At 38.9% G+C, this 21,894-nt stretch overlaps 8 protein-coding genes across 8 annotated transcripts; 4 read left to right on the top strand and 4 right to left on the bottom strand. All coding sequences in view use genetic code 12, as the record gives it.

Annotated features, from left to right (window-relative positions):
* Positions 1 to 19: 19 nt before the first annotated feature.
* On the bottom strand, positions 20 to 2,332 carry SPAPADRAFT_59858 (uncharacterized protein; the record flags this gene model as incomplete). The annotated part of the gene is made up of 1 exon (XM_007373948.1): positions 20 to 2,332. One exon carries the CDS (start codon positions 2,330 to 2,332, stop codon positions 20 to 22), a length of 2,313 nt encoding a protein of 770 aa, XP_007374010.1.
* A 591-nt stretch (positions 2,333 to 2,923) lies between these two features.
* SPAPADRAFT_59857 (protein kinase) lies at positions 2,924 to 5,940 on the bottom strand (the record flags this gene model as incomplete). Its single annotated transcript, XM_007373947.1, has 1 exon — positions 2,924 to 5,940. A coding segment is annotated over one exon (2,768 nt), but the record flags the coding sequence as incomplete, so codon positions are not given.
* A 5,083-nt stretch (positions 5,941 to 11,023) lies between these two features.
* Positions 11,024 to 14,283, top strand: SEF1 (Sef1p; the record flags this gene model as incomplete). The annotated part of the gene is made up of 3 exons (XM_007373946.1): positions 11,024 to 11,362; positions 11,546 to 13,950; positions 14,056 to 14,283. 3 exons carry the CDS (start codon positions 11,184 to 11,186, stop codon positions 14,181 to 14,183), a joined length of 2,712 nt encoding a protein of 903 aa, XP_007374008.1.
* Positions 14,284 to 14,366: 83 nt separating this feature from the next.
* SPAPADRAFT_70535 (uncharacterized protein) lies at positions 14,367 to 15,837 on the bottom strand (the record flags this gene model as incomplete). The annotated part of the gene is made up of 2 exons (XM_007373944.1): positions 14,367 to 15,707; positions 15,762 to 15,837. 2 exons carry the CDS (start codon positions 15,811 to 15,813, stop codon positions 15,178 to 15,180), a joined length of 582 nt encoding a protein of 193 aa, XP_007374006.1.
* Positions 14,385 to 15,825, top strand: SPAPADRAFT_59853 (peroxiredoxin; the record flags this gene model as incomplete). Its single annotated transcript, XM_007373945.1, has 2 exons — positions 14,385 to 15,707; positions 15,762 to 15,825. The coding sequence occupies one exon, from the start codon at positions 14,429 to 14,431 to the stop codon at positions 15,179 to 15,181; it is 753 nt and encodes a 250-aa protein (XP_007374007.1).
* Positions 15,838 to 17,010: 1,173 nt separating the features above from the next.
* Positions 17,011 to 20,172, top strand: MCM6 (MCM DNA helicase complex subunit; the record flags this gene model as incomplete). Its single annotated transcript, XM_007373942.1, has 1 exon — positions 17,011 to 20,172. The coding sequence occupies one exon, from the start codon at positions 17,039 to 17,041 to the stop codon at positions 18,878 to 18,880; it is 1,842 nt and encodes a 613-aa protein (XP_007374004.1).
* SPAPADRAFT_49463 (uncharacterized protein) lies at positions 18,955 to 20,115 on the bottom strand (the record flags this gene model as incomplete). The annotated part of the gene is made up of 1 exon (XM_007373943.1): positions 18,955 to 20,115. One exon carries the CDS (start codon positions 20,113 to 20,115, stop codon positions 18,955 to 18,957), a length of 1,161 nt encoding a protein of 386 aa, XP_007374005.1.
* A 255-nt stretch (positions 20,173 to 20,427) lies between the features above and the next one.
* Positions 20,428 to 21,768, top strand: ECM4 (omega-class glutathione transferase; the record flags this gene model as incomplete). The annotated part of the gene is made up of 2 exons (XM_007373941.1): positions 20,428 to 20,564; positions 20,626 to 21,768. 2 exons carry the CDS (start codon positions 20,556 to 20,558, stop codon positions 21,622 to 21,624), a joined length of 1,008 nt encoding a protein of 335 aa, XP_007374003.1.
* Positions 21,769 to 21,894: the final 126 nt, after the last annotated feature.

The following is a 21,894-nucleotide window of genomic DNA, read 5'->3' as shown; positions in this document are numbered from 1 at the left end:
GCATATTATTAGACACTACTTACACCTGTATAGATAATTCATCATTTTGTAGCACCTCAAATCCATTCTTAGGATTACTACTCTTGGGAGCAAGTTCTTCTCTTGGCTCGGATGCCTCTTTTGTTTCAACTTTTAAAATATAATTGGTACTATCGTCAATAAGGCATAGCTTACAATCAAATGCTAATGACCTTTCACGTACCAATTTCTTAAACCCCTTCAGCAATAAATACAATTTGTTTTCCTGATCCACATCCATATTCTTAACCCAATCAGTCGAGTAGAATACAAATGTAGAATCCTTAATCCATTGGAATACAGGACTCTCAATCTTGTACTTTTGCACTAGCTCCATCAACTGAGATTCCAAGTCTTCTTTTACCACACCAAAGAACACATCTTGTATGACTATCGCATTGAATAATGCCTCATTGATATCATTCTGTTTCAACTCTGCTTCTCTGAGCCTTTCCGCCTCGATTGCTTCTTGATAAATGATAGCTTGTTCGATGGTCTTTTCAGGAACGAGTGACAACCTGGTTATCACAAGATACACTGAACGTTTCGGTTCTTGATCCTGTGATTCAGAGTAGAGTTTGTAAGCGCTGGCTAGTTCGTGGATAAATTGACGTTGAGGAGAAGACATCGGATCAAAGTGATAAGTTCTCCTTGGTGATTCGCCATTCTCTAATTGCGTTTTATAATCTTGAACAAAACTGCGTACAATTTTCTCAATACGGCTGCACCATGTTCTTTGCCTGTTGAATGTTTTAGTAACTATATCCGAATAAGGAATAATCACGTCTGGTTCGGGAGACTCGCTAACATCAAATGCAGATCTCAAAGCAGCATCTCGCTTGGCAGCTGCACATGTGTCATCACAATCCAAAATTGTACCAATAATGGAGGGTTCATCAACAGTTGCTCCACATTTGACAGTTCTTTCCAAATGACCACACTCGCAACGAACAGCGACATTTTCAGTACATTTAACCACATCACAGTTGGGGCTCCTGCCTGGTTTGTTCAAATGACACCTTAATTTACACAAATGAGGACAATTGGTTCTAACCTTCTTACAATAAGATTGACAACTAGAAGAATCAAGATGGACATCTTCTTTAGTACACTTTGGCGAACACGTTCTAGTACATGGGTGTCCACAGTCTTTTGGAACAGTACAGATTTTTCCACAGGATACTCTCTCTTGAGAACATAAAACACCGGGTATTTCTTTAGCTCCACAATCACACATCTTCTTCACTAAAACAGTACATTTAGGACACGACACATCATCAGGGTGACACTCGTGACGTTCTGGTCTATGGCCACAACTGGTCTCTCTAACACATTGTTCATGACAGATCAATTTGGTTCCACATCTAACTGGGGCAGGAATAACTGTTTTCCCACAATTACAAACCAAATCATCATTGGTTGACTCTAAACATACATCACAGGGTCCACTGTGACACAATGCTTGACATTCATGTTTGCCGCAAGCCTTGAAACGATTACATGGACGAGTACAAATATGCACTGCTTCAATGGACATGATATCATCCTGAAAGTTTGTTCGGAGGTTGTTCCTAATAGCCTTTCGTTTGCTTCGTTCACGTTCAAGTCCAGCTTGTTCATAGGTACAACATTTCTCCCTATGGTAATGCTTTCTGCAGTTTAACAATACTGAACACTTGTGATCACACTCTGGTTGGGTTCCCAGTTGGATAAACTTACATGGGGCAAGGTAAGATTCATGACCGCATCGACATTTGATTTCTTTGATGGTGGTGCATTCACACTCTCCACTATGACACTTGAATCGACAGGTGCAACCACATGGCAAGAGTTTCCCACAGACATTAGAACATTCAGGAACTGGGTCAGTACATTTCGTTCTTTTATTCCCGGCATCAACCCTGGTCTTCCCACAATAACAAGTAGTGATCAAGTCTGGCGAGAACTTACACTTGAGCTTGGCGGATACATTTGGTTGACACTCGACCGTTTCGTAATGCACATCACAATCATAAAAGACTTGCTTGGTATTTCCACAACTACCAATTCCAATTCTTCCATCCTCGCATAGTCTCAAATCCTTCTCAAAACATTTCATGGAAAGGACCTTGTCGCCACAATAACACTTCATCTCGATAGTTTGCTCACACAAACCACAGAACCCATCATGACATCCTCGTTGACATTCATGGCCCATATCACACAACTTGACACCACATTCAGACTTGCATCTCCACCCATCCTCATATGGGGTGATCAAACAGGGTAATTGACGAGTCTCTTTGCCACAATCACACCTCATCATGGGACCCATGGCACCACATACTGGGTGCTTCCCCGGGTGACATTGCTGAACACACGAATGGACACATCCTGGGTACTTGGCACCACATGTATCACCACAGCTAAACGGGATTACTTCGTTAACACCGTCGTTAGTGGGATTGGTAACTTTGCCACACCAACAGGTGAACCGGGATGGGATCTTCTGAGTAAGTACATTGCATGAAGGGCATCTCCATGATCTATTTACCGTAGACGACCCTCTCGTGGCCCAGTCCTTGATACAGTCGAGATCGTAGACTCGATAACAATGCAGACAGCTCCATATCTTGGACTCAGGGGAGATGTCACTAGTACACACCAAACAGGTGTATGTACCTTGGATGATTTCCCGGATTATCGCTGATCCGAGTGATTCATCGACATACTCTTCATCACTGGAGGTGTAAACTTCATCTTCTTCTGATTCATCAGCAGTTAGCCCTGGATCATGTTCTTTTTCCAATTCTTCCATTTTTATTCATTGAACATAAGGAAAACTGCTGCATTTTTGGGCGGGCACAGATGAGCTTTGTATTTAATTTGTATGGGGTTTACATGCAGGATACCAATAAAGGTAAACAAAAATGACTAATTTAAATTTTACTATTAACAAAATAACTAAAACTAAAAAACAACTTTAAATAAAATGTGAATGATTATAAAAACCTAATCATGCTCTAATACTCCTTCTCTTGAAAAAATCCATAACCTTTCGAGCGGCACTGGCTTCCTTGCCATTACTAGTGGAGCTAGTGCTAATACTTGTGCGTTTGGAGGACCCATGGGAGGAATTGGAACTGATCCGCTTCAGTATTGATGACGAGGAAGAAGTGTTCATGTCGTTCAGTGGTTCTAATACCTTCCGTGTCTCTTTCAGATGTACGGATGCGTTGGAAGACTGGTATGAATAGAACGACAAGAGACTAAATCTGTTCCTCTTCTTTTGTTCCCGATTTTCTTTATCTTCATTATACTTGTCCCTACGTGATGATGTAGTGTTTCTTCTCTCCAACGATTTGGCACTTGGGAAATCCTGTTCGGCTTTGGCTGGCCTTTCCACTACTTGAGGCTTTTCAATGTATTCTTCAATTGGGACAATAGGGACAGTCATTTCGTCATCAGTTGGAGGGGAAGGTGGATTCAGTTGCGGCGTAGACTCACGACTCAGTCTAGCTTCATTATCAACAATCACATCAACGGTTTCATTAGACTTTTCCACACACGAAGTTTGAGTCTCGTCCTTGCTGTCATCCTTCACATACTCAATGTTATCATTAGCCGCAGGAACAATATCCTTTGTAGGTGAATGACTCTCGGTCAACTCCAAGGTGTCAATCTTGTCCTCCAAATAACTCAACACCATCAGGTTTCTCTTAGTGTTTGGACTATTACTCAAGATAGTGCTACTCTGGTTGCTTAAAACGCCATTAACGTTTACATGTGTAACCACCGAGTTGCGTCTTGAAGGAGCTTCCTTGGTAGGTGAATGTTCAGACTTTGGAGGTGAAGTGGATATGTATTGAGCAATTGGAACATTGGTAGGTTTGGGCATTTTAATGTATTCATTATTACTACTGTTGTTGCTGCTGCTGCTGTTGTTGTTGAATGTGGATGACATCGAGGCGGGATGGTAACTGGTTGGTCTTGGCTTCTTGGTTGCATGAGGTAATTTAGATGCACTATGAGCAGAAAATGTTATTGGGGTAAGAGTAGGTGCTTTAACAACATCGTTCCCTTCTCTGACCTTGGTAGGACTTTCCACAATAGTTGATATAGGTGTGCCTGTGTATGTGGTTGATCTTGGTATCAGACTAGAAGAGAAAACATGACCATGATGGTGTTGATAATTGTTGGTCGAAAGACTATCGCTGGAATCATTATATACCGCTTTCAAAGCAAAACTTGCCGACGAATACGAATTTGAAATCGATGCAGATTTTTGATGGCCTCTGGTTGGAGATGAATTTGTGCGTGATCTCTTTGGTGATGGGGTTTGGAACATGGTATTTGTTGATGTAGACAAAGTACTAGATGAATCTGGGGGTATAACTGAGTTGGATTGTTTAGGTGGCATGGCTATAGCATTGGCTAATGATGACGAAGTAGAAGGTGGAGAATATAAAAGACTGATGCTATTAGATGAGTATGATCTTGTGTGTGTTGGTGTAGGTTGTACAAGTTTATTAGTGGTAGCGTTTTGTGATAATAATAATGATGATGAATTGGTCTTTTCGACAATCATGGAGTATCTCTTGTCGTATGATGATTGTTGCGTGTCTTCTTGTGGTAACTTGTGTTCTCTCTTTGCATCGTTTTCCTTGTGTATTCTATCCCATTCGGTTTGTTTTACGGATAATAACTTGGAATGAGCAATTAGCCATGGATGATTCTTGATTTCATTCATAGAAATTCTTTTCTTGGGGTCTGGAACAATAATCTTTCTTAACAAATCTCTGGCCAATGGTGAAATGTATTCCGGGAATGTCAATGGTGTTTTGCATATGTAGTGGTATAATTTGACAATATCAGATCCATCTTCATTTTCAGGATCATCATCAAACGGCAAATATCCAGCCAACATGGCATATAATATAACACCTAGGGACCAGATATCTACTTTTCTTCCTTCATAATGGGCTTGGGTTAAAACTAATTCTGGGGCAGCATAACATGGAGATCCACAACTAGTCTTCATCAAATCATTTTTATCTCTATTATAGGAATTAACAAATCCGAAATCACTAATGATAACATTTTGATGTTTATCCAATAATAAATTTTCCAATTTTAAATCTCGATGAATTAACCCCTTTGAATGCATATAATCAACACCACTTACTAATTGCGCAAATAGCTTTTTGGCCATGGTTTCTTTCAAGTATTTATGATGCAAAATATAATCAAACAATTCTCCTCCTGATGCATATTCCAAAACTATCCCGATATACTTCCCACTTTTCATAACTTCGACTAAATTTACAATGTTTGGATGATTTAATAATTTCAACGAGTTGATTTCCCGGTTAATTTTAATCTCGGAGTCAGAATCCTTGACAATTGTACTTCTTTTGATTAACTTGATAGCCACTTGACTAGGCACTTTCCCATCTTTTCTCCACCCTAGTTTGACCTTTCCAAACTCTCCTTCACCGAGAGTAGATCCAAGGATATAATTCCCAAACCTTATTTCTCGATGTACTCGTTTGGTCATATGGCTGGATAATGATTGCTGTGATTGGGAACGATGTTTTTCTTGTTGGGACAATGCGGAGTATACGTCGACTGAAACTCTAGGTGTGGCTGAACTGTTACTGTGCAGATCGATACGAGATTGTTGAATTGTGGTTGTAGCCGTTGGTGGTAACGATAATGTTGTTGAGTCCATTACTGCATTAAATCCCTCAGGTTTTAAACCTTGGGGTTGTATAAGGACGTTCGATGTCATGTTCTCCTTGTAAATGAGGTGATTAGATACAGAACAATTTGTTGTTATGGGAACAGACACGCTAATAAATTTGGTTGTAAATTTGTTTTGATTTTGGTTTTGTTTTTTTTTTTGACGTTGGCGGCTAAAAATTTTGAGGTACCAGAACCGAATCAAAAAAAAATAAATAAAACGTTAAAAATAAACTCAAAAAAAAATAAAGAATTTAAAGTAACCGTTTTATAGAAAGTAACGACTTAAATGATCACAAACTGTCTCCGATAAGTGTTGGGGAAGGGGGAGGTAGTAGGGTGTCGTGTTAATATTCAAATAAATCTATATTTGGTGATACGGCACGGTTGCACTGTATTGTTTGCGGTAATGAATTATTGAAACCTTGTATAGAATTTAAATGAATGTTGGAATGTTGTAAATGGACAAAGTAAACTGCAAATGTAATGCTTATATAATAAAGTTAAACTTTGTTCTTTTAGCAATGACGGGGCACTTTGTGAAATCTAGAACTCTTTGCTTGTATTTGTTCACTTTTGTTGCAACTGACAATTTCAGAATACTTAGACTACTGATTCTTTTTTATAAAGGTCGGTAGATTGTTGTGGTTTAGGATGTGGTAGTATTCTAAGTTGCTATTTCCTATTATTTTTTTTGGGAGATGTCAAACTCAGCGTGATTCTTGGTATGTGTTGTCAAGTAGTAACTATGGATGAGAAAATAAATGGACAATTCTGAGGAGTGAAATGTTCAATATTTTTCTTAGATCGTGGTGTTCACCCAATTAGATCTCTTTGTTGATGGGTTCGAATCAGATAGTGTCAATGGGCCGAGAATTTGATGACCTATTGTTGCAATAGAAGTGGGGTGGGTGGTTGGTGCTCTTAATGGTGGTTGTGTAATTCCCTTACTATTGTGAAAATAGAATTGTTCTTTAAAACGTGTCTCCTATTTCTTATTGGTTGCACCTGCTATAAATAACTGGTGATTTGAGCTGTGAGTTTAGTTTAGGTATTACACCTTAATTGATGCAGTATGGTCTAGAGTACCTGATTGGTATAAAGTATCTTCAATAAAAGAGAAGTAAAAAAGAGAGAGAAACAATACGCTTCTTTAATTTGTGCAGTGGTTGTAAAACCATTGGAAAAAAAAATGTCATTAATTCGGTTGCACAGAAACACTTAGAAGATTGTTTACATATTCGCCTCATACACGCACTAAAATAATTTTTTAATTATAGTTCAGCCTTCCTAATCGGGTAATTTCTCCCTTCAATAATAGTCAATATTTTGTTTATGATTGCCCCATAATTTGCTTACATTTCCGTCTCGAACCCCGTTCTCGTGTAAATTATTTTCCATCACGCAGTAAAACAAGCTTTTTGTGAAATTCGATGACCTAAAACATTGTGCTCTTACTAGAGGGTAATTCTCACAAATACCAAGTGTATTGTTATGTTGCTATTTCGAAGGTGATAGTCTTTTTTTTAGACAAGATTGTGATCTCTGAATATCATTAATACGAAGTTTGAGGAAATCACGTTTCTTTTCTCTCGTATCAGTGGACCCGCCCAGAGAAAAAAAAAATCACCACGGTGTCCTGTAAATCATTCCGAAGTTGCCACGGTATCCTGAGAGTTGGAACTTGCTTACAATGAAGAGGCTACATATCAGTTGGCAAGAGGGGTATACGATATTAACATTTGAAACCACGAACTAATCTGTTGATTACTCGTTTTGGTAGATCTCAGTGTGGCTTCATGCAAGACAAGGTAGGTGGTTATTTTCTGACCGTTGTAGATCGTCTAACCTACAACCATCTTGCTTATGTCTAAACTTCGCTTCCAAGCACCACATGAAAATTTAAAACCCTATAACGGCGGCTGACTTATGATAGTGTACGCAAGTCATTTAACTATTCGGAGTTGGATCGTGATTGCAAAAAAAAATATTTTTCTGCTTTATTTACGAGAAATTACAATTTAAGGTTTTAAAATATTATTCTATTTCCTTATTGAAAATAAACCAAAACAATAGTATTAAATACATGACCAATAAATATTGTGGAGAAACGGCCGCTGTGCGGTGAAATCGTTTTCAAATACCCGTCAAATGTAAGACTAACCTGGGATCTGGCCAGAGTGGTCAAACCCCCCCCGCTTAAGCCTCATGGTGTATTTCTTTTTCTCGTACGACCCCGTGGAAAATTAAGGCGTTGATTACTAAGTGCTGCTGGTTTAATTATAGTACCACCCCCTGTTGATGAAAAGAAATTTCCCCGATAGGTATTGAGGTTGATTTCCATTGTCTTTTTTTTTGGATCCAGTTGGTGATCAAATTTCTCCACAAAAATAATATTATAGAGATAAGAAAGGGGTGTAGGGTAATCCGCCTTGACCCCCTTTGACCTGACATCGAGGGCGTGGCTAAAGAATGGCTTTCCACAACTGTTTGTTCTATTTTCTAACAAACAAAGGTTGGAAGGGATTTTGATAATGCGGAAATTTCATGCTGAAATTTTGTTATCGTATTGTCTTAGATCTAAAAATACTGTTTTGTGTTGACATGTTTACATTTGAAATTGTGCATACTGCGTGACTAAATACATACTTTAACTATTTCCTAATTAGAACTTGTTATTACATTACTAGAGCGGTAAGTTGTCAACAACGACGAGAAACTAGTTTGTACAATGAAATCATGACATCATTGGTATCAATATACAGTCTGTATGACACAATTGTCGTGCTTTCTTGAGCCGTAATTAGCTGTAACAGAGCAATCAAATTCACGACCCATGCATAGATTGGATTATACAGATCGATGTAATGTATGCAATTAAATGCCCCTTTTTCAAGTTCGGTCGAGTTGCAGAGCTTATATATTTTAAAGTTCACAATTCTTCTGTCGTAAATTTAGCCAAAATGTCGCCAATCCCTTGCGACATTATGTCAGATGAGCACTATTTTTTTTTTCTTTTTCTTTGTTGCCAAATTGGATCTGCACGACCTGGGATCAAAAGATTTGGCAGTCTGCTCTCTGGCAAGTCTCGCAGGCGCGTCTTATTTAACGTGACTTTTATATTCTTACAACAAGTCTTGATCTACATCAACACACTAACATGACAGAAGCTGAAGTAGAATATATCGAACAACCACCAACCACTGATATCGATGCTGAAGAAGAAGATGCCCTTAATGGACCACTTTTGATTGAACAACTTGAAGGGAATGGGATCACGTCTTCTGATATTAAAAAATTAAAATCTGATGGATACTATACCATCGAAAGTATAGCTTACACTCCCAAGAGAATCTTAATGAATGTTAAAGGTATCAGTGAAGCTAAAGCTGAGAAAATTTCCAGTGAAGCAGCCAAGTTAGTTCCTCTTGGATTTACCACGGCTAGTGAATTCCATTCGCGTCGTAGTGAATTGATTTGTTTAACTACTGGCTCTAAACAATTGGATACTTTGTTAGGAGGAGGTATCGAAACTGGAAGTATCACTGAAGTATTTGGTGAGTTTAGAACCGGTAAGTCCCAGTTGTGCCATACATTGGCAGTTACGTGTCAATTACCAATTGATATGGGTGGAGGAGAAGGCAAATGTCTTTATATCGACACCGAAGGTACTTTCAGACCAAACAGATTGGTTTCCATTGCTGAAAGATATGGATTAAACCCTAGTGATTGTTTGGATAATGTTGCTTATGCCAGAGCATATAATGCCGAACATCAACTTCAACTTTTGTCAGTTTCGGCCCAAATGATGGCGGAATCAAGATTCTCATTGTTGATTGTAGACAGTATCATGTCATTGTATCGTACTGATTATGCTGGAAGAGGAGAATTAAGTGCTAGACAAACCCTGGTAGCTAAATTCATGAGAACGTTGCAAAGATTGGCTGATGAATACGGGATTGCTGTGGTTATTACTAATCAAGTGGTAGCTCAGGTTGATGGTATGTCAAATATGTATAATCCTGATCCAAAGAAACCTATTGGTGGGAATATCATTGCCCATGCTTCTACTACGAGATTGTCGTTGAGGAAAGGTAGGGCTGAAACAAGAATTTGTAAGATTTATGATAGTCCTTGCTTACCTGAGAGTGAATGTGTGTTTGCTATTTATGAAGACGGTATTGGTGATCCAAAGGTTGAAGACGATGACAGTTAGATATACAAATTTCCTGTCAAAAAAATTACTTTCTTTTCTCTCATCTCGGCATATTATACCTTTTTTCTGTCCTTTCTGTTTAGGTTATTTTATATAGTTTGTGGACTGCAGTTTGTACTACAGTTCGCTTTAAATTGAAAATATTTTTTTTAAAAAAAAAAAAGACAACACTATAATAGATTTTAAGCATGGAACAAGAAATTAGGAAAAAGAAAATAGAAAAAGCAAACAAAAAATAAAGTTGACCTGGTGAGAATTGTTTGACGGTGTTGTAACACTGGTCAGAAAACTCGCATAACCATCTCCGAGCTGACTATGAAATTTACAACCTCATTCTGATAGGTATATCCTCTTAAAAAGTGTAACCTTTAACACGTTCAAGGCAAAACACAAAAAATAGCCTATGCCAAGAAAGCAAGCCAGTATTAGTACCATGACTACAGTTCACTCACAATAAATTTGCATTGTTGAGAAAAATTCCTCATTGGTCCATTTGGGAAACAAAGTTTTGTGGCATTATTGTCTGGAACGAAAATAATGAGGTTTTAAATTATTAATTAAAAATTATCTAAACGATCTTCATACAGGAAAAAGCCCTCGGTGTAATGGGTCATCTGAAAATTTGTATGCGCCGTCAGCGCCGTAAGCGCAAAAAAGATCAAAAGAAAATTTTTATCTTTTCCATCAGTAGATTGGACGCATTCCCACGACCTTTTCTCTCACCATAAACACAATAAATAACGAAAATTTTTTCATTGACACTTTTATTTTGCCCATTACTACATTCCCATTGTTGATCTGAAATAGTATAGAAACTTGTTAAGTTTCTTTTTTTTAACATTCTATCACTACATCTACTGTTTCTACCACCAGTCAAACCATACTCGTTCATTCATCTCGTTTAGTAGAGATTCAGAATCCCGGAAAAGGTTGTATTCACGTGATTCAAAAATACCCTCAATAATAAGCTAAGAAGGGGAAACAAGAAAAAAAAAAAAAAGGAAATTTGGTCTTAGTCAAAGCAGGTCAAACCTTACTCATATTTTTCCTTTTGAGTTTTGTTTTTATACATTTCAATCCCTTAAAGTGTTCAGCTGGTGATAAAATCCTTTAAAATCCACTTTAGTCGATATAGTTCGAAAGATTCAAGTCTACTACGTTTAACTGACTGATTCGTTCCCCGAAATTCTCTTTTGTTTCTCCTATTTCCGGCCAATACCATAGTTAAATGAAAGCTAAAATGGAGAAAGCAAAGGTCAAATCAATATTGCCCAAACCATCACCGTTGGTCTCCACACTGACCCCACCACCATTGTTACCTCTAGCAAGCGCGTCAGGAACGACCACTAACAAGAGAAAGTCCCTGTCTACCGCGGCCGAACGCAAGAAACAAAGAAAATCAGCACCGTCAATCCCCACAACCACGTCTGCCGCCGGTCAACCCACTACAAAAGTCAGAGGATCATCTATCTCGCCTGGTGGATTGAATACACCAAATATCCCCACTAGTCGTCCCCACAGTGTCAGTGGCCAGTCTGAGTTGTATACGTATGGAAATAATCCTGGTGACAACAGCCACGACCAACTTAGTGATTCAGAAGATACGTCATCAAAATCAAAATCTTCAAAACAAACTGGCCATCGTCCAGTTACATCGTGTACCTTCTGCCGTCAACATAAAATCAAATGTAATGCTTCTGATAACTATCCAAACCCGTGTCAAAGGTGTCAACGTATGGGGTTGAAGTGCGAAATTGATCCACAATTTAGACCCAAAAAGGGATCCCAAATTCAATCATTGAAACTGGATGTTGATGAGTTGAAGGCCAAGATTGAAATGTTAACTAAGAATGAAAGCTTGCTCACCCAAGCTTTAACGCAACATAACTTGAATTATATGCAACAACAACAACTGCAGCAACAGTCGGGTGTTCAACTGGTAAATGCTACACCAATTACTGATTCCAGTGGGTCCCCACAAACAATGTATCAAGGCAACGTGGTGTTTTCCCTTCCATCCATAACAACAATACTGCAACCACAACGGCCATTAGCTCCCGAGAATACCGACAATTACTCTCCATCAACAGTCCATACAAATTCACCGGTGGACCACTACAATCTTCCTGCATCTGATTCTGCCAATACCATTAACTACCCTGATTATAAACCAATCCTGGAATTTATCTTGGGAGATGTTAAATTACCATTAGCCAAAGCTAATGAGTTACACGACCGTTTTGTATCTCGATACTTGCAATTCATGCCTGTGATTACTTCCCGTTCAGCTACAGAATTATATCATAAATCTCAGTTGCTTTTCTGGACCGTGATTTTGATTTCCAGTTTAGGAGAACCTGATTCTACCTTGTACATGTCTCTTGCGTCTTTAATCAAGCAATTGGCTATTGAGACATGTTGGATCAAAACGCCAAGATCTACTCATGTTATTCAAGCACTCATTCTTCTTTCAATATGGCCCTTACCTAATGAGAAAGTGTTGGATGATTGCTCGTATAGATTCATTGGATTGGCCAAAAACCTTTCCTTGCAATTGGGATTACATAGAGGTGGAGAGTTTATTCAGGAATTCAGTAGAAATCAAGTAAGTTTAGGTCCCGATGCCGAAAAATGGCGAACAAGATCATGGTTAGCGGTATTCTTTTGTGAACAATTTTGGTCGAGTTTGTTAGGATTGCCTCCTTCGATCAATACTACTGATTATTTATTGGAAAATGCCCGAGTTGACAAATCATTGCCCAAGAACTTCCGATTCTTGATTTCCTTGTCGATTTTCCAATGTAAATTGGTGAATGTTATGGGTATTAGTGTAACTAGACCTGATGGGTTATTAGAACCGCTGAATAGAGCTGGTTCTTTGAATATGTTGGATCGTGAATTGGAAAGATTGAGGTTCAAGTTGCAATTTGCTGAAGGGTCGGCTATTGAAGTTTACTACTTGTATATTAAACTTATGATTTGTTGTTTTGCATTTTTACCAGGAACACCCATTGAAGATCAAGTTAAATATGTGGGCTCGGCATACTTGGCTAGTACGAGAATTATCACCATTGTTTCCAACATGACTAATGAAAGCTCGTTGATTGAGTTGCCTATATATGTAAGACAAGCTATGAATTATAGTGTATTGTTGTTATTCAAGTTACATTTGTCAAGATATTTGATTGATAAGTATCTTGATAGCTCAAGACAATCCATTGTTACTGTCCATAGATTATTGAGAAACACTCTTAGTTCTTGGAAGGATTTACAAAATGATATGACCAGAACGGCAAAGGTGTTGGAGAACTTGAATATTGTGTTGTACAAGTATCCTGATGTTTTTATTAACGAGAATGAAGATGATTCGAGTATAATTACGAGAATGAGGTCGCATTTGACTGCGTCGTTGTTTTATGATTTAGTTTGGTGTGTTCATGAAGGAAGAAGGCGAACTTTGTTGGACAAGAGCAGTGGAGGAACGGTTCCTGCTACACCCAAGGCTACTACTGATCGTAAATACTTGCCATTACCATTGCCATTCTACAATCAAATCAGTAAGGATGATTTCACAACCAAGAAAACCACATCGCCTAATGGAACAACCATAACTACGTTGGTTCCAACGGATACGGCCATGGCCCAAGCAAGAGAACAGGCTGCTCTGATGAATAAACCCATTGAAATTAACGGTATACCGTTATCAATGTTAGAAGCTACTGGGTCTAGTAGAGATACGGCATTTGTAAGACCTGAGCAAGAAATAGAGGACAGAAATGCACCACAAAAGTCAGACCAGCCACAACAACAACAGCAACAGCAACAGCAACAACAACAACTTCCACTACCTGTTCCTGCGCCACAACCACACCAACAACAACTCAGACAGCCCAAGCTTGAGTCTCACGGTATGTTGATGCCACTTGCCTCTAAATCAGCAACACCTGTTAATTCACAATTCCTTTCCCAATCACCAGCACCAGGGTTGACTGTTAGTCAGCAACAACAACACTTTATGGGTTCAATTGACGATATCAACCATACGATGTTTATGAACAATAATCCTACTAATGATGTACCACCCCATGCCATGGGTGCAGACACACCACTTGACCAATTTGACAACTTTTTCCAACAGCAGTCCAATGGATGGTTGAATAACGACAACTACCAAGATAATGACGACTTCTTAGGTTGGTTTGATGTAAACCTGTTGGCTGAGCCATAATGTTTGTATATAGACATGTTCTTTTTTTGCTTTTTTATTGAATTATGTATGTTTTATTTCAAGTCTTGTATAAGTTAAATATAAAAAGGGTTTATAATTTGCAGGATGTATATCTCCGAGTCACGTGTGATACTGCAATTGAGATTTGTAATTTTTCATTGCTCCAAATTTTTTTCTTTGGTTAATCTTCCAGAACTCCTTGTTTTGTATTTGCATACCTAATTGACTAGAATATACCCTTGAAAATGTTGTCCAGACACTTAATCCGTAATGCCTCCATCGCTCGTGTTGGTATGTTATCCTGTGCCAGACCTCAATTGAGATTTATTTCCTTTAAACAAGAAGATCAACCAAGAATCAGAATTGGTTCTACTGCCCCAAACTTCCAAGTTGACACCACCAAGGGTAAGATTGACTTCCACGAATACATCGGCAACGAGTGGGTCATTCTCTTCTCCCACCCTGCTGACTTCACTCCTGTTTGTACCACTGAATTGGGTGCTTTCTCAAGATTGAAGCCTGAATTCGACAAACGTGGGGTCAAGTTGATTGGTTTGTCTACTGAAGGTGTTGACAGTCATAACGAATGGGTCAAGGATATCGAAGAAGTTGAGACTCAAGGTGAAAAGTTTGGTTTTCCAATCATTGCTGATGGTAAGAAGGAAGTTGCTTTCAAGTATGACATGGTTACTGAAGACGATTTCAAGAACTTGGAAAGCGGAATGGTTGCTACCGTTAGATCTGTCTTTATCATCGATCCAAACAAGAAGATTAGATTGACTTTGACTTATCCAGCCAGTACCGGTAGAAACACCAGTGAAATCTTGAGAGTTGTTGATGCTTTACAATTGGCAGACTCCAAGGGTATTGCTACTCCAGTTGATTGGAAAAAGGGTGATGAAGTTATCATTCCTCCAACCGTCTCGGACGAAGCTGCCAAGGAAAAATTCGGTGAATTCAGAAAGGTTAAGCCATATTTAAGATACGCCAAGGTCTAATGAACTAACGAGTTTGTCAAGGTCGGCACTGTGGCCGACTCGTTGGGATCTTGGCCCCTCAATATGTGATGAACGTTATCTTCATCGATGAACACGATTTGTTTTTGGTCGTTTGTACGTAATCTAGGTTGAATATATTCCCAAACTTTATCTTTTAACTTTGGTGGTTGGAATTCGTGATTTTCCAGTCCAAAATACAACCTCTCCCCAATTGCCGAGCCAGTAGGCGGTTCGACGACTTCAACTTGTAGTTTTTCATTCACTTCGGCCTCTGCTGCTAAAATCATCCCCATTGAGGCTTCGCCTCGTAATTTTCTGGGTTTCATGTTGGTGACCACTACGACCTTTTTGTTATACATTTGTTCGATTGGGAGAAATGGCACTAACCCTGAGCAAACTTGAAGAGTACTCTTTTCGCCGTTATTTTCACCGATTGCAATTTGGGAAATGTACAATTTATCACTAGCTTCATGACGTTTACAGGATTGGATCTGTCCCACTTGAAGTTTAAGGTATTGAGGATGGACTTAGATGCAATGTTAGAAAAACTTCGTGCGAAACTTAATTGGACTAAACATACAGGTATTGGGAGCAACGGAGTATGCTCGTTTTGTTAAGATGCTTCTAATCATATGGTATTGGCTGTAGGTTTTCTTGATGAACACTCCACGGAGTTGGAAGAATTTGCAAAAAACCCACCACTTGGTCACGTGGCTCGAGTCATCTGATTATATCCACGTGATCTAATAATATTTCCCAATTGGGAAAATTTTGATTCGTTTTAATTAAACGCGTCAAAGCACAAATTTATATTTACCATTTTTTTTCCCGCCAACGCCCTTTCTCTTTCCTTCCTCTTCTTCTTCTTCTTCTTTCACCGTAGAAAGCATCATGTCCAACTTTGTTTCATCGCCAGGTCAGATCCCTTCTGATGCTGCCCAATTATTACATTCTCAAGTTTCGTCCAGCTACGGTCGAGAAACTTCTACTCCACAATCGTTTGCGGCCCAACCTTTTTCCGACTCCCAATTGAGTGCAACCGGTGTTGGTGCCAATGGTCCACAAGGTATATCTCAACAGCGTAACACCGTGAGCGGAAGACGGAGACAGATCGCTGTACCTAAAGTTGTTGATGTCACTGGAGAAAAAGTCCGTGAAAGTTTCGAAACTTTTATTGAAGAATTCGTTGACGAATCAAGCGTCAGAGAAGATGACGAAAATGGCTGGGATGGTAAGATTTACTTGGCCCAAATTCAAGCCATGAAGAATTACGAATACAGCACTCTTTACATCAACTATCAACACTTGTTAATGAGAGAAAATGGTGTTTTAGCTACTGCTATCCTGGAACAATATTACCGTTTCTACCCTTTCTTGGTAAAAGGTTTAACAAGAATATTAAAGAAATATGCACCAAGTTTGTTACAAACCAGTTTGATTGGCCAGCAACAAGAAGGAAATGACAACGAAGAATCTCAAGGCTATAACGACAACTCTACAACTACATCTTCTACTCAAGCCAGTGAACGAGTTTTCCAAATTTCGTTCTTTAACTTACCAACAGTGGAAAGAATCAGAGATATTAGAACTTCCAAGATTGGATCTTTGATCTCTATTCTGGGTACGGTCACTCGTACTTCTGAAGTCAGACCTGAATTATACCGTGCTTGTTTCACGTGTGACATGTGTTCTGCGTTCATCGAAGGTATTGAACAAATATTCAAATATACCGAGCCTACATCTTGTCCTTCTTGTGAAAACCAATCCTATTTCACATTGAACATTTCCAAATCTCAATTTATTGATTGGCAAAGAGTAAGAATTCAAGAAAACTCCAATGAAATCCCATCCGGATCCATGCCAAGAACCTTGGATGTTATTTTAAGAGGTGAAATTGTCGAAAGAGCCAAACCTGGTGATAAGTGTAAATTCACCGGTTGTGAAATAGTCATTCCTGATGTCTCCCAATTAGGATTACCTGGGGTCAAGCCTCAATCAGTTAAAGAGTCTCGTTCTGGTTCCTCGGAATTGAATTCAGGTGTTTCTGGATTGAAATCTTTGGGTGTCCGTGATTTGACTTACAAATTAGCGTTCCATGCTTCCCATGTGACATCTTTGGTCAACAAGGTTGGTCAAGATGATAGCAATCCTAATTCCACCACTGAGGTAGAAAACAATGACCAAGAAGTCTTTTTAACCTCTTTAAGTGACTCTGAGGTTTCTCAATTGAAAGAAATGGTCAAAGATGAGCATATTTACGACAAGTTGGTTCAATCCGTTGCACCTGCAGTATTTGGGCACGAAGTTATCAAGAAGGGTATCCTTTTACAATTATTAGGTGGTGTTCACAAGAAAACCATTGATGGAATTAACTTGCGTGGGGATATCAATATTTGTATTGTGGGTGATCCATCCACTTCTAAATCTCAATTTTTGAAATATGTATGTGGATTCTCTCCTCGTGCAGTTTACACTTCTGGTAAGGCTTCCTCGGCTGCTGGTTTGACTGCGGCTGTGGTTAGAGATGAAGAGAGTGGTGAGTATACCATTGAAGCTGGGGCCTTGATGTTGGCTGATAATGGTATTTGTGCCATTGATGAATTCGACAAGATGGATATTGCCGATCAAGTTGCCATTCATGAAGCTATGGAACAACAAACTATTTCCATTGCCAAGGCCGGTATTCATGCTACTTTAAATGCTAGAACCTCGATTTTGGCTGCTGCTAATCCAATTGGAGGTAGATATAATAGAAAGATTGGTCTTCGTTCAAACTTGAACATGACTGCTCCTATCATGTCCAGATTTGATTTATTTTTTGTCATTTTGGATGATTGTAATGAAAGAATTGATACTCAGTTGGCCTCCCACATTGTTGATTTGCATATGCTTAGAGATGAAGCTATAGATCCACCATATTCCGCCGAACAATTATCAAGATATATCAAATATGCCAAGACATTCAAACCTAAGATGACTAAAGAAGCTCGTGATTTCTTGGTTACAAGGTATAAGGAATTAAGAGAAGATGATGCCCAAGGCTTGGGAAGATCTTCTTACAGAATCACAGTTAGACAATTGGAATCTATGATTAGATTGTCGGAAGCTATTGCTAGAGCCAACTGTACAGAAGAAATCACTCCTAGTTTTGTTGCAGAAGCCTATGATTTGTTGAAGCAATCTATCATCAGAGTAGAAATGGACGATATTGAAGTTGAAGACGATGATGAAGAGCAAGATGTCGATGTTGATGCTGAGGCATCTCAACAACCTCAACCATCTCAAACGCAATCGGAACCAGAAGCTCCTTCTCATCCAAGAGAAACTGTCTCCATCACCTATGATAAATATGTGGCCATGATGAATTTATTAGTCAAGAAGATTTCCGAGGATGAAAATAATGGTCAAGACGAAGGAATTACAGCCGACGACTTAATTGAATGGTACTTGCTTCAACGAGAACATGATATAGAAAGTGAACAAGAATACTTGCAAGAAAGAAAGTTGGCATATAAGGTATTGAAGCGTTTGGTGAAGGATAGAATTTTGATGACTGTATCTCATAATGAAGATGAATCTGATCCAAGCAACGTCAAGACTGTTTACATCATTCACCCCAACTGTGCCATTTTGGATTTCTTTGATCAAACTGGGGCTGCTATACAACAGCAAGATGACTCTAGTATGCAAGAAGATTAAGTCCTCTTGTCTGGGTAATTTTCTTCAAGTTTATGTATTACTATATTGTTTTAGAATTGTTTATATATATAATTTCAACTTTTTCTTGTACGTTTATGCGCAGGCTCCACTTTCATTGTTGGTTCTTCTGCACTGGTTTTCCGTTTAGATTCACCTTCAGTCGACTCTGATTGGCTTGTGAAAAAGGCACTGGCGGCTTCCTTTTCCTCGGTGCTTATTCTTGACAATTCATATAAGTTGTTGGAGCGAGCTGCAAGCGCCTGGTAAGCCTGTTGTTGCGTCGTTCTGTCTGATTCCTGGTCTCTGCCGGTGTCACCAGTATCTCCTGCCTTTTTCCATTCTGCTGGAGTTATATGCTGGGCACAATCCCAACAGTGATCAATGAATATCTTGGAATTAGGAAACATTTTCTGACAAGCACGACACCAGCCAGGGTCTTCCTTCTTGGTAGGCAAAACCATAGCACCGCCTGTGCTTCCAACCATTGGCCCAGGAGCAGGTGGTACCATCTGGTGTTTATCCTTGACATAATGTACTAACCGCAAATGTCTCTTGAGAACGTCCAATCGGTTGAAGGCACCACCGTTACGGTGGCAGGTTGGATCGTTTCTATAGTAAGGACATTGATAGATCGGAGGTGCGTGGGACTTGAGATGTCTTTTCAAGTCTGATTTCCGTTCAAAAGACCAAGTACATCCTTCGAATGTACATGTATGAGGGCGGGTGGCTGGCGCTGAACCTGGAGTGGATTGTGAAGTTAATGGAGATTTAGCAACGGAGAATTTCTTTATGTTGTAATCGTCAACACGAACTTTAGGCCTACCTGATTTGAAAAAATAATTTGTCTCATTGGAGTTCACCTGATGGGTTGTATCTTGTATGATTTGTAATGGTGGTGGTGGTTGCTGTTGACCCCCTGGATATTTTGAGGAAAAAGTCACATAAGGGTTGAACTCGGATTGGGTGTTTGTAGGGATGGTGCTCCCGGCGTTCTTCTTGACTGTAATTGGAGGTAACATGTGAGTATTGCTAGCTACTGTGGGGTTACTCAACGGCGGAATTGAAGGACTACTAGCGTCTGTGGATGATTCACCAGAACCACCTTTAGTTTGCTCCTTAGCTGATGTTTCTTCTTTCTTTGGGCGAGATGTTTTCTCGTTTAAACTATCATTGATACCGTCATCGTGAGCATCCTTAGCTTCTGTTGGCTTAGCTTTCGAATTGGGCTTTGTCATATTTTTTTGCACTTTGTAAATATTACAGCTCTGGTTGTAAAGGATACCAGATGAGCCGCTTGTAGTGAGGTTATCTGTAATAAGGGCAAAATTTTTGTGGACAAGTGTGTGTGAATTTTGTTGTGACGTGCGAGCGCGGGAATACTCGGAAATGCCAATAAATACGGAAGTAGCTTCGCCCAGATCTGGAAATACGTATTTGGCACTGGGTACACGACCAATAACAAATCTGACAAAAGTTTACTAATAAAGATTGCTAACACCTGCATATAGTGACATGTCATTACTAAGGACTTAGATATAACCGTAACTGCATTGATTCTGGCAAGTTAAACTCCCCACAATTGCGAGTATAAAAAGCAATTGATTTTTTTTTCACCAGTTTGGTTCTCAATTGCTTATCTATTTTCATATTCAACATTTGAATTGTAACAAAAACCATGTCTACCGTATGTATTATAACGCTTTTGCTGGTCACTTGACATCGCCTACTAACTGAAACATATTCAGGATAATAAACCTATTGAAATTTTAAAGTTTGCTGACGATAAGGATGGAGCATACAAGAGACGTCCTTCTTCATTCAGAGAATTTATTAGTTCTAAGCCTGGTGCAAGGTTCCCTGCTGAAGCTGGTAGATATCACCTTTACGTTTCCTTGGCCTGTCCATGGGCTCATCGTACGTTAATTACTAGATATCTTAAGGGATTGACTTCCATTATTGGGTTGTCCATTGTTCATTGGCACATGGATAGTCAAGGATGGAGGTTTATCAACAAAGAGGAATTGGCTCTGTTGAAACAAAAGGATGATGTTTCTTTAGGCACTGTTGACCATTTATATAACTTTGAAAGAATCAGACAATTGTACTTCAAGGCTGAACCTGATTATAATGGAAGATTCACTGTTCCTGTGTTGTGGGACAAAAAGGAACAAACCATTGTTAACAATGAATCGTCTGAAATTATCAGAATGTTAAACACTGAGTTTAACTCCTTATTGCCTAGCGAATATGCTGATGTCAACCTTGTTCCTTCTGAGTTAGAAGCTCAAATTGACGAAATCAATTCTTGGGTTTATGATAACGTCAACAATGCGGTTTATAAAGCTGGTTTTGCCACTAAGCAAGAGGTTTATGAAAAGGAATGTAAGAATCTTTTTGTTCATTTAGATAAAGTGGAGGCTATATTAAAGGCCAAGCATGAACAAAATGAAAAGTTCTTGCTAGGTAACCAATTAACTGAAGCTGATGTTAGATTGTACACAACTATCGTCAGATTTGATCCAGTTTATGTTCAACATTTCAAGTGTAACATTGGAACAATTAGACACGATTACCCTCATATTCATGAATGGTTGAGATTATTGTATTGGAAAATTCCTGGATTCCAACAAACCACCGACTTTGATCATATTAAATTCCATTATACAAAGTCTCATATTGCCATTAACCCCCATGGAATTACTCCTCTTGGTCCAATTCCAAACATTTTACCATTAGAGAAGTAATTTGGTTATGTTTCTTCTAACACGCGTCTTGTTTTTCTAATTGCTTGGATTGTGTTTTGACTTTACGTGTTTCTACCTCTGTTTACATAAAAAAAAAATTAATCAATTTCAGTTCTAATACCACTTTGTTACAATCGTAGTTGCAAAGACAGCAATGGTGGTGCCGTCTGGAATTCTCAGATCCTTCATGCAAACAATACAATCTTGAGAACAATAGCTTGGCCGCCAAAAAACTTAACCGACAAAAAAACACCTGCCAGGAAAAAAAAT

Source organism: Spathaspora passalidarum, assembly GCF_000223485.1.
Source record: "Spathaspora passalidarum NRRL Y-27907 unplaced genomic scaffold SPAPAscaffold_2, whole genome shotgun sequence".
NCBI classification, from domain to species: domain Eukaryota; kingdom Fungi; phylum Ascomycota; class Pichiomycetes; order Serinales; family Debaryomycetaceae; genus Spathaspora; species Spathaspora passalidarum.
This window is presented reverse-complemented; position numbering and strand designations above follow the sequence as displayed.